This window comes from Halictus rubicundus, chromosome 2 (assembly GCF_050948215.1).
Source record: "Halictus rubicundus isolate RS-2024b chromosome 2, iyHalRubi1_principal, whole genome shotgun sequence".
Classification (NCBI taxonomy): Eukaryota; Metazoa; Arthropoda; class Insecta; order Hymenoptera; family Halictidae; genus Halictus; species Halictus rubicundus.
Window position 1 is genome coordinate 27,928,968 of NC_135150.1, and position 12,070 is coordinate 27,941,037.

The 12,070-nt window shown below is 39.3% G+C and overlaps 1 protein-coding gene and 2 long non-coding RNA genes across 8 annotated transcripts in view; 2 read left to right on the top strand and 1 right to left on the bottom strand.

Annotated features, from left to right (window-relative positions):
- The window catches only part of LOC143365874 (uncharacterized), a 501,730-nt gene extending 497,128 nt beyond the window's left edge, over positions 1 to 4,602 (top strand). For all 5 annotated transcript variants that reach the window (XR_013084605.1, XR_013084606.1, XR_013084607.1 and 2 more), the window contains exon 2: positions 2,247 to 4,602. This is a non-coding gene — a long non-coding RNA (uncharacterized LOC143365874). The remainder of the gene's footprint in view (positions 1 to 2,246) is intronic.
- Positions 4,603 to 5,722: 1,120 nt separating this feature from the next.
- Positions 5,723 to 11,819, bottom strand: Bel (ATP-dependent RNA helicase bel). 2 transcript variants are annotated; one of them, XM_076806328.1, is made up of 9 exons: positions 11,678 to 11,819; positions 10,940 to 11,021; positions 10,155 to 10,735; positions 9,601 to 10,073; positions 9,049 to 9,353; positions 8,475 to 8,774; positions 8,116 to 8,388; positions 7,684 to 7,775; positions 5,723 to 7,283 (listed from the first exon to the last, which is right to left on the bottom strand). In XM_076806328.1, exons 1-9 carry the CDS (start codon positions 11,720 to 11,722, stop codon positions 7,278 to 7,280), a joined length of 2,157 nt encoding a protein of 718 aa, XP_076662443.1. In that variant the 5' UTR covers positions 11,723 to 11,819; the 3' UTR covers positions 5,723 to 7,277. The 2 variants fall into 2 exon arrangements, with proteins under 2 accessions (XP_076662443.1, XP_076662441.1); XM_076806326.1 differs by lacking the exon at positions 5,723 to 7,283 and having other exon boundaries at positions 7,654 to 7,775.
- On the top strand, positions 11,600 to 12,010 carry LOC143365873 (uncharacterized). Its single transcript, XR_013084603.1, has 2 exons — positions 11,600 to 11,736; positions 11,903 to 12,010. It is a non-coding gene; the product is annotated as an uncharacterized LOC143365873 (long non-coding RNA).
- Positions 12,011 to 12,070: the final 60 nt, after the last annotated feature.

Genomic DNA, 12,070 nt, shown 5'->3' on the forward strand with positions numbered 1-12,070 from the left:
TATTTGTAACAATGCTGACATTCTACATCATTCTCCACGGGACATACGTGTTCTTTCACCTCGGCACGAGATGCACATGCATTTTCTGCAACGCGACCGTAACTTATTGCTAATGAACGACAACTGAATACATATCGAATGCACGGATATGCAGGATGGGTCGCCTAGTACCGGAAACCAACACATTATTTTTTCCCCTTTTAACAAATATTCATTTTAACATGTCCAAAACAGATCTGCTTAAGAATTTTCTTCAAAGTCAACAAAGCTTGCTCTTCAAATGGGATCTTATGCACCTGTCGATGGCAGCTTTTCTCTAAAAAAATACAAGCTACATTTATGATAAAAAGACACCAGTTTAAGAGATATATTAATTACATTAATGTGAAGTCAAACTAAAATATCTCCTAGACAAATGGCTTTTAATCATAAATAGCTTAATATTTTTGTATAAAGTATAGCAGTGCTCCTTTTGAAAAGAAAAGTATCAATGTCCCTCTGCAAAACGAACAATTTTTCATTAAGAAGTACAACAAGTAATAAATGAAGTTCCAGTTTCAAGTGACCCATCCTGCATACACAAATATACATACCTTGCATATATATATACTTTTAATATATGTATAGCATACATTGCGTAAGGTTCAAGTTGACTTCCCTCTATCTTTGTTCAATTTCAGACACTTTATTTTTATTAATTCATTCAATAGCCGTACGACGTACAGTTGTTTGCAGATTTTTTTTTCCTACTTCTCATATTTTTCTCGGTTCACCTAATGTAGCGTGTAAATGTGCAATTACTAATAAGAGACCGACAGAATGGTACGTTTACCGTTCCGTTTCATTGCTCTCTCTCTCTCTCTCTCGCTCGCTCTCTCTCCCTCCCTCCCTCCCTCTCTCTCACCCTTTCTCCTCCTATCATCATTTTCCGCCGCGCTTTTGCCATTTTGCTCACCGCTCGGAGTGAAACGGATATATATATATATTTATATATATTTATATATAGTAGTATCATTAGTTACAATTGAATGATACACGAGCGTCACTGGCCGTGGAATAATATGAGCACAGCCACTGAGACTCGTTGCCGGAACCGTGGCAACCACGGTTAATTAAAACGTGCGCCACGCTTCCCAAAAAGATTTTTCTTAATTCTTCTTTTCTTGTTCATCGTTTTCTTCCAACGTTGGTTCACGACCACCACACGTTACTCGATTCAACAAGCGACGCTTTTTGTTTATTTAACTCGACTCGAAATAACATTCGTAAAAGTTCGAAGACATTCGTTATTCTTTTCCTTTTCTTTTCGTTTGCCATCCCGCCTCGTTTCGCCTAACGAATTCTCGTTACCACCCTAAACGCGTGTGCTCTCTTTCTCTCGTTTCGTTCTCCCACATATATATATCCCGCTCGCACATACAATTCGCTCGACGCTTCTCAACGCTCGCGTTTCTGTGTGTGTATGTGTTGTCCCTTGAGTATTATTATAGCTTTGTTTTACCTCCACGTCTTGGGAACATAAAGAAAAAGCTGCTCGAGTAGACACACGACAATCGCGTTCACGCAAACGTCCCTTAATCCTTTCACTATAATCGTTTCCACCCCCTTTTTTCCTTCTTCGACAACCCTTCCAAGAGCAAATCGAACGCACGAGCATATTCGAATTCATCGAGCATGCGTAACGTATACGGTACGATACGATACAATACAATACAATAAAATACAATACAATAGAAAAAGAAAAAGGTAAAGGAAACTATTACATTAGCTACAGCACGCGACAACGATTGTGTTCGGCGACGCTTCCCGACGCTGTTGCGTGATGCGTACATGATAAATACATGGATTTACAATATGTTTTTCTTTTTCTCTCTATCTTGTGTGTATGTGTGCTTTCGTAGATTGCGCATTCTTCGCTTTGTAGTTAATGATTGCAGTCACAGTCAAACGCCACCACCAATTGCTTTCCCTTCTCTCTCTCTCTAGTTCTCTTTAAACCCCCCACCCGCCCACCCTCGTTTTTTTTCTACTTTACAAGATTTGCATTTTTCTTCTCTCTCCTTCGCGATATCTTTTTCTCCGTTTTGCACTATAATTGATCTTTTTCTTCTTCCTCTTTTGTTACTGCTTCTCTCCTCTTACTTCTTCTAATCGTGCCGGCTCTCTCTCTGTGTGGATCCGTAAATGTTTATCATTAAGGCTGCTCGTCCGATATACTTTAGAGGACCAAACATAATTGTTCGAAGGTACTTGTGTGTGTACAGTACAAATACGCGACCACTGTCCTTTCCGAGAGAATTAACAGAAAGAGAGAGAAAAAACTAGAATAAATACTTAAAAACGTTAATAAATAATAGTCTCGTTCGTTCGCTTTTTTTTCTCATTTTTACATCGTTCGCCTATCGTCGTCTAAAAGGTGCTAAATACCTTCGCTAAATCATAATGCCGTACTTGAATTTCTTCTTATTTTCTTTTCTTTCTTTCTTTTTTACATGTATACCGGTTAAGGAAACGGTGGACACCTCTTCATGTAACTCGCAAATTTCCGATCTTTGTTCCTAGTTTTTTCGCGTTTCTTTTTTTTTTTAAATTATATTACCGACAACTGAACCGCTCGCAATACGATCGTTTTCTCTCGCGGTACAGTTGAATGGACGACAAAAAAAAAAGAGAAAAAAGAGATACATGGAATCGATACACCATGACTGCTCGACGACCAACACTGTTGTGTATAAAAATATCGTTATAACTAGGAGAGAAATAAGTATAAAAATATTTTTGCGTACTAGTTGACATGCATGATTTCTTGTCCACCATTATTACTCGTAAATGAACATATTATCTTCCAACTGCACAGGACTAATAACTTACACATTGACGCGTCATATGTATTCGTTGCGTTTGACGATCGATTGGACAATAGAATCCGGAATGTCGTTACAAATTGTTTCCTAGCATGCGTGTGTGTGTGTGTGTGTGTTTGTGTCTTATAACTGTAAACAGTCGGATGTACTCGGACACCGTATTGTACCAAATATTTCAAACCGTTCGAATATTTTATAGCAAGCAAGAAACCCTGACCAAATCAATATTAGGCGAAAAGTGTGAAGGTGTTGCACCCTATAATACATACGCATCCAAAGTATTGTGAACAGCTATAAATCTGGACTATACTTGGCGAAAAATATGAAAATTTAGACTTGACTGTGAAAGCATCTTTATAGTTTCAAGAATTGTGTAATACAGAATTTGAACTTTGAACTACTCTGATAATACAATTAAAAAGAGACGAAACTTTGAAGAATAACGTAGATGTTGAACACACTTGTTCGAAAACCTTGGAACGAGTCTGACTGAGCCTCGGAGAGGATCATGCAACCAAATCAAAATTTTCTGGATATGCTAGTAATATGCAAGGTAGAAAATCTGAATTGTTAAATTACACGTGATAGAAATATATTACACCACCCGAGTTCATTTCTACGCACTCTTGCTATACAAGTTTAGAAGCTATAATTCATGAGCACCGTAAAGACTAAATGCGCATATTATCCTTACGCAGACAATTTATGGCAGTTGAATTTGCTTCGAGAATTAAATTCATATAAGCAAAGTTAAAGAATCGTGTTAAGACATCGTCAAGTGTGTTAAACATATGCTGATTTACTTGTACTATTGTTCTTGACAAGAATCATCGCACGGATATCTTTTTACTCATCGATTTAGTACGTTCGAAAGTTTTTACTAGTTCAAGGTTGCATGAATTCTTATCAAACTTTCAAAAGTTTGATTTCTGGTAACTAAATGATTTGAGAAGTTCGATAAAAATTGATTTGACCTCGAGATAGTAAAAACGATTTTCAACCCTTGTGCAGACAGGTACCAATTTAATTTTTTAATGTTCCTCTAAAAATATTACAAAACTGCTTTCCATTCTTTGTTCGCTGTTTTATCGGTTTATAGTCTCAAAATAGGAATTCGTGCAAAAAATGTGAAATATTAAAGTTTTTAAATTATACAGAGTGGCTACACAAGAGTTGAAAGAGCAAGTATGCTAAGCCGATAAATGAAGAGTACGTTCTTGAAAAGAATAATATTCGAACGGAAATATCTGGTGTAAGTTCGAGATTGGTTTACAGCTCTGGTATGTATATTCGCATTTGAATTGCGTGAACGGTCGCAATTTTGTGAATAATGATGAATATATATATATATATGTATGAAACGATTCGGGACAGTAGTGTCCAATAGCCGTCGTAATACTCGTTCTCCTTCTATCGCAGTGTAAAATAACACAAAACGCAGTACAGCGAAGCCGTTATGCAAAAGCTTGCGCATACACAGTAGTACCACCTACGGAACCGACGCAGACGTTATTCAGAAAACGAATAGTATAACAGTAATAATCGTAACTAATATTATAGCGATAGCGATACTAACAGTAGTAGTAGTAGTGGTAGTAGTAGTAGTAGTAGTAGTAGTAGTAGTAGTAGTAGTAGTAGTAGTAGTAATAGTAGTAGTAGTAGTAGTAGTAATAGTAGTAGTAGTAATAGTAATTAGATAGTACTATTACGGCAAGACCTACTATTTTCTCGACAGAACTCGATCGTCCAACTGAAACGTGTTTTCTGTTGCCGCAAAAGGAGTTGTACACTATATATAATATAATTACGGAAACAAAAAAAAAATGATCGATCGTCACTCTTCACTGTGGGTTCTCGTTAATGTTCTTGGCAGGGCCTCCGAGTTGACAAATGAACTCGACGATGAAATCATAGTTAGAGAATTTGATAGACCACACACACCATTAATGGTTCGGAAGCCAACAATATTTCCATCGTAACACTATTTGAAAATGTTCTAGTTGAAATAATTATTTCTTTCTTCCCCCCCTTTCTCGCAAGGGGGGCATTCACACCTTGGTCCACGGTCACACGGCATACGATTCACGCACGCGATTGCACTATAAATCTATTAATATAACAGGTATAAGTTATGACATGTCTAAAAATCCTGTCAGTTGTCACGCAAATCGAATTTGTACTTTTTCTCACATAGGTTTAGGTAAGAATCCGACGTTTGCACAAAAGATATCGATATTCTGTAAAGCCCTACCAACATCATCATCATCCAGTAATGACGCGTTCCGCCGTTCATCAATCTATACCGCGTTTTCGTTTTGCGCGTTACAATTTCTTTCTTTTTTTTTCTCGCTTCGTTTTCTTCTCCTTTCTTTTCGTTTATTCTTTATTTATTTATTTTTTTTTGTAAGTAGAAACAATGCCCCAAAAAACGTGTTCTTTTATAGTTTTCAGGACTTAAGAGCCGAGGCGTTCAGCCCTCCCCGATCGGACAACAGCCACGTGGTTTCTTCATCATGCGTTTAACGACTTAATATTCCCATTTCTTCACGGCTCAAACAAAACTGAGCTTTTCTATGCTTTCCCTGACATTCAATACCGATTAATTAATACATTTAGCATTTTGTATTTCGTTAAATTGTTCATGTTCATCAATTCGCGTGGAGATTGAATGTCACAAGATCGTTCGATATCACAGTCGTTTTTCAATTATTTTAATGTTTATGTATTTACGAATATTACTTAGTATGTATATATATCTATATATATAGCGTACTGATAAATACAGTTATAAAATATGAGTGCGCCTTTCGCCTTCGTGTTTCAAAGGGCTTGCTTCTTTGTATAATTCTCATCGTTAGTTTTTTATTCTTTCGTTCGTTTTATTTCCATTTATGTTTTTTTTTATTCTCTTTCCGCAAAGTTGAACCAACTCCACTAACAGTGCACGTGTGTGTGTATGTTGTCTGTGTGTATGTATGTGTATATATATGTGTGTGTGTGTGTTCGCTCTTTCGTTCTCTCTTTTCGAAGTTTTTACCCCCGTCTGTAACTGCAACCGTGTTTTCACCATATTTTTTTTTCTTTAACCCGTTCACAATGTCATACGTTCACAATATGTCATGCTTTCGTTCGTAGAGCACTCGCATCCAGTAACTGCGATCTAAGACTTTCTTTTTAATCTTTCTCTCTCTCTCTCTCTCTCTTTTTCTTTATAATGCACCATACCATCTTTTTTTTACAGGACAACGTCTTCGTTACGTTTAGAAATTCTAATTAGTGTACATTAAAAGATTCAGGTACAACGAATTACAATATATACCTGACGCGCTCTGCTGAAAACGTTACACAGCCTACTCTCTAGATACAGCGACCAAAGTTTTCTCATTTTATCATTTTTGTTTCCATTTTTTCTCTCTTTTTTTTTTCTTTTCTTTAAATTAATACAACACACTTTTCAATTAAGTTACGATTAAAAAAAAAGAAACGAGCATATTTAGAGTTTTACACAGCGTTCTCGAACCTTGAAGCTCACTTTATCGTTAAAAAGGACGCGAGACAGAAGTACGAACGAAGATTTCTAAAAGTAATCCTAAGACGCAGCCTGTGTCCTTCTCGTAATATCAAAGCTCTTCGACTAGAACTGGAATATTTCACCGCGATTCAGTCGATCAAACCATGATATTGTCGGCGCAACGTCGTCGTCTGTATCTGGGGACGGCAAAACAACAAAGTACCATTCGTCGCTGGATTATAGTAAATTTAAAAACAGGAATCGTCGCGAAATCTATGGCGATGGCGATGATATGACGTATCCCAGGCGTCTAGTCAAGTTTTGTAAGTGCGTTACATTAAAGAGAAAAAAATATTATTATTGATCATGATAATAATAATAATAATAATAATAATAAAGAAAAAGAAACTAACGAAACAAAAAGGGAAAAAACAAAAAAAAATAGATAGTGACGGCGCCATCAGCTTAAATCAAAACTACACAAGTTACTGGCCGTTCAGGCGGGTTGTACTAAAGCACTTGTGCATTTTAAAGCTATATTTAATTTCTCTCTTAGACGCCACGGTATACACGAAGATACGCTCATAACATCCTTCAAAAAATTTAAATAATGAAGCCGCAACGAGCCCCATAGTCTCGACAGGAGTTCTAAAAAATTTTACTAAGTTCCTCCACCTACTATGTGTTGCATCGTCCTGCCCTCGTCTGGGCAATAACGATTCGATTCATTAGTGATTTAGACTACTTGTGTTCCTCAACACGCACGGCAACGAAACTTTGGATGGATCTTACATATCTTTGTCTAGTGCCTGACAAATCCTCTCATCTATGCCTCCATGAATGCTTTCGAAACGAGATCACTGCCTTCCACGCGTCACTGTCCGAATTCGCCTTCCCAGTTGTTAATGCTGAAATTGCACTTACGATTTGTCAAAATGTTCCGTCGCACGCGAATAAAAGTATTGTATATATTATATTATATTATATATATTATGTATATAGAGAGATTTTTTTTCTTTTTGCTAGAACTGAGGATAAACACAATTATTACTTTTTTTCTTTTTTGCATAGAGTTCAAAAATTGTAGTGCTCAGGCAGTCGGCGAAAGTGATGTATATTATACTTTGATCACTGTCTGTCTTTTGTTGTGTACATGTAGAATAACGCGAGCAAAGATACGCGCGTGTTTAATGTCCGATCTGTATGTCGTACGTGTCTTTCATACATATGCTTGAATTTACGTGTACAGTAATAATAATGTTAACCAGAGAGTGGAAATTTAAATGTTGATGATTACTTGTCCCATACCTCCCACCAATCGGTGCCGTTGCTGTTTCCGTTGTTAGATGAACTGTTATGCGATGAACTGTTATAGTTGCCGCCGTATCCTCCGTAACTTCCTGCAAAAACAGAATGCGTTCATTCGTACGTGTTCTACATTTACACGACAAGTTAGACATACGAAAAGTACAATTAGTAGAGGCCCTTATTGCGCGAGAAGCCCTTATGAGACGAGTCGGGTTCTCGAAAATTTTCGGGATCCCGAGAATCACAAAAATTCTCGAGAATCCCGATACATTTGAAAATGAAGAAATGATGTGCTCAAGAATCCCAAATATTCTCGAGAATTCTGGAGGATCCCGAATAAAATTCTCGTCCTGCCCCGATCCGACATTTTCAGGTACTCCCACAGCTGTAGCACCTCTACTGTAAATTCGAGCATAATATGCGACTGCCAACCTCCATAACTGCCGGGTCTACTTGAGGAACCGTTATTGCGAAGGGGTCCAGAGCTCGGCTGTTGGCGGTAGTCTCTAGCGCCGAATGCGCTGCCAAATCGTCCTCCTTTAGTGCTGCTGCCGCCAGGTCGTCGAGTTGCACCACCAGAATATCTCACTTCGCTGAACATATCTTCCAACCACGGCGGGAGTTCTTGGTTAGCCTCGATTAGCAACGACACCAAATCACGCACCAAGTTATGATTCTTATTGTTGAAAAACGATGTTGCTAGACCTATTCGAGAGAAAAAATAATAAGTACATCGTTACGGAGGATATATGAAATGAGTCCCGGGATCTTTTACGGAAACAGGAACTGACCTAAATTGCCCATACGGCCAGTACGACCAATTCGATGAACGTATTCTTCAACATCGCCTGGTAAATCGAAATTGATCACATGCTTCACGTGTGGAATATCAAGCCCACGGGCAGCAACGGCAGTCGCAACAAGTATTGGCGATTTACCACCGCGGAAACGGCGTAAAGCTTCTTCTCGTTCGCGTTGGGTACGATCACCATGAATACTGGTAACAGGATATCCCATCTGGTGCAAATAGTCGTCTAACATATCTGCACCCTTCTTTGTCTCCACGAACACCAGAGTTAATGATTCGGCAGCTGGAAGTGTAATCATATGAACGTGATTCTTCACTTGTTATATGTATTATACAGTCGGGGGAAAAGTTAAGTGGACACCCTTTAAAAAATTGGACCAAGATAAGAAAGCTGAGACTTTTACTTTTTTCTTCGCAATTTCGACCAATAGCGATTTATAATTAATTTTGTCATATTTCTCAAATCGTTCGGTTCAATTTGAAGAAGTTATTAGTTCTTAGAGGGTATCGAGTTAATTTTGCTCCCGACTGACAATGTAAATTCGTCGCCGACTTACAAGGATTCGAAAAGTTGCTAGCTTGAAGCAGATCAAGCAGATATGAACGCTTGTCGTGTTCTTCAACCCATACAATCTTCTGAGTAATATTTTCAGATGTAGAGCCGACACGGCCTACAGCTAAGAAGACATAATTGCTAAGGAAATCCCTTGCCAACATCTGTATCTCCTTCGGGAACGTAGCTGAGAACATAAGTGTCTGACGTTCCCCGGTAGGAGGCATTGTATCTTGTAAGACTATGCGTCTTATTTGGGGTTCAAAACCCATGTCCAACATACGATCTGCTTCATCCAATACTAAATATCTGGAACACGGAATTGAACGTTTCATTGTAAGCTAGATGTTTAACTTTTAGAGGGCTGGACTGGCCACTACAGTGGCCAGGGACAAACTGGAATTTTGCGTGACATGTTAGTTGCATATATATGTGTATAAATTTTAAAACATTCAAGTTTTCAATGGAAAAATGACGGCCCCCTAAAGATTAAATATCTAAAATTGTGTACAATACTTAACTTGCTCGCGTATTAATTAGGAAAGTCTGTACGTACCGACAATTATGTAAACCAATTTTACCCCGGCCTAACATATCTACGAGACGGCCAGGCGTTGCTACAAGAAGATGGCAGCCACGATCTAGTTCTCGCATTTGGTCTGCAATATTGGAACCACCGTATACAACAGCAGGACGCATACGTGATCTATATGCAAATTTCCTTGCTTCGTCATATATTTGAGTGGCAAGCTCTCTCGTAGGTGCTAATACTAGACCTAGTGGGTACTGTTTGCGCTTGCCAGTAGAATTGACATGTGGTGGCGGTGGACGTGGGCCACTTTCATAAATCTGATTCAATATTGGCACTAAAAAGGCCGCTGTTTTACCAGACCCCGTTTGGGCACAGGCCATAACATCACGACGTCCAATGATGATCGGTATCGCATACTTCTGTACGGGTGTAGGCTTATCATAACCAGCCAAAGTAATGCTGTTCTTTATTATCTCCGTCAGCTTGACTTCGTCGAACTATTTAAATAACATAAACTAGTTATTAGTGCGCGTTCTGACTTCAAGTACACCCTATTACCAATAGTCACGAATACTTACAGATGTGATGTGCGGAGGTATATTGTCCCCAGTAGCCTCAACTGGGATATCCTCATATTTACTAAAGTTAATACCAGTATTCCCAGTACCAAACAAATCCTCCTCCAATTTCTCGTCTCTGGAAGTAGGAATCGTCCAGTCAATCTCGGAGCTTCTTCTTCCTCCTCCTCCGCCGCCTCCTCCCTCCCTCTCGTCCTTCCATCTACCAGCACCGCCGCTGCTACCCATTCTATGTTCGGTTCTTGTCTCTGGCCAACGGTTATTCCTAGGCTGTGTTGGCCAGCTATCATTGCCGGAGCTAACCGGGCGATCGCGAGGTCGATCGCGCTCGGAATTCGAGAATCTATAATCCCGTCCATTCTCCTCAGGCCCGCTACGTCTGTTACGTCCACCATAGTTCCCGAAGTTGCCGAAATCGACATCGCGAGAATTTCGCGGCTCTCTATAATCTGAACCACCTCCTCGGCCCCTATCGCGGTCCCTCTCTCGTTCCCTCTCACGATCACGTTCACCGCCTCTATCTCTTTCAGAATATGATCTCGAGTTGGAAGAATGTTGATCTCCCGCAGAAGGAGCGGTACCTACGAACAATCAGTAGCTTAGTTTCTCCAATTGTTTTATACCTACGAATATCTTCGACCAATGAATACAGTATCACCAAGAGGTTCTACTGACTCATGAATCCTCTCAGTAGCAACACCTCAGCTTCGTGAAATGTTAAACTAAGCGTTCGTTCAACACAATGTCCACTGTGTAAACCGAACGAGACACAAAGGAATACTCACTTCCAGATTTATTTCGTAGGTGTGGTGGTACGTAGCGGCCCCCACTTGGTTGGCGGGAGCCTGACAAGTCCAGACCAGCTAACTAAAATGCGAAAAATAGATCATTGAAATGACCATAGTTGAAATCTAACATAAATCATAAATTTCTAAATATATTACGTATAATACCTGAATAGCTTATCAACAGTATAATATACCAGTAAAATACTATATACACGCTTTGTCAAATAATAGTAGGTCACTACTGTAATAGTAATCATTAGTGTTTATATGTGAGAAATCATTATTAGAACTAAAATTTGAACACGCAGAAGTATTCGAACTTGGAGGTGGCAGTCAATTGGGTCACGGGAAAGAAAAGCAAAAAATATGTGTAACGCGTACAATGCACCTAATCGTGAGGACTACAACATGATATAAAAGCAACGCGAGAGTGCGTCATGGCACGAGGCATGCTGTTCCCGGAATTGGTTGCCGCCATTACAAAGCTGTACGTCACAACCGATCTCAACGATGACCCGAGTCTATAAAATTTTTCACGACGAAGGAAAGACGCGGAATTAAATAAATCGCGGGGGGGATGTAGGTTATGAAATTACGCGCATCCGCGTTCGAGAACACGACTGCTCGGAACAAAAGTTTCGAATAACATGGAACAATGAACGACGGAACGGAGAGATGGTGAATAGAGAAACGGTTGTCAAAAATATACAAGACGAAATGATTTTTCTATTTTACCTGCTGCTCTAGACCTGATCCATTCTGGTTGGCTGCATTACTCATATTACTCCGCCTCGGTGCGTATTTTTCGTGGCTCTGCCGCAGAAGCTCTTTAGCTGTTTCTCGCCTAGTCAATCACCAAGCAAAAAATTTCAATTGTTCGCTCCTATCCTCTCTCTCCTTCCGCTCCTTGCTGATCTACGAACGAAACTTGTCGATTAAGTCAAGTTGTTATAATTACAGTGTCCGCTTGTCGCTACTTCGATGCAAAGGAAATTCGAAGACTGACTACTATGAAAGGCCTCTGGCCACACTTGACGTCGACGCAACAAAAATGGCCGAGCGCCGAAATACTGCTAGCAAGATGGCTGACTACTTATTTCCGCCGGATATTGCAAAAACTATGAGAGC

Coding starts and splice junctions, on each gene's coding strand:
- Bel (XM_076806326.1), bottom strand. CDS start 11,722: ATGAGTAATGCAGCCAACCAGAATGGATCAGGTCTAGAGCAGCAG. Junction 11,022..11,677: donor GATCAGGTCTAGAGCAGCAG/GTAAAATAGAAA, acceptor TTCGCATTTTAG/TTAGCTGGTCTGGACTTGTC. Junction 8,775..9,048: donor TAGCAACTTTTCGAATCCTT/GTAAGTCGGCGA, acceptor TTACACTTCCAG/CTGCCGAATCATTAACTCTG.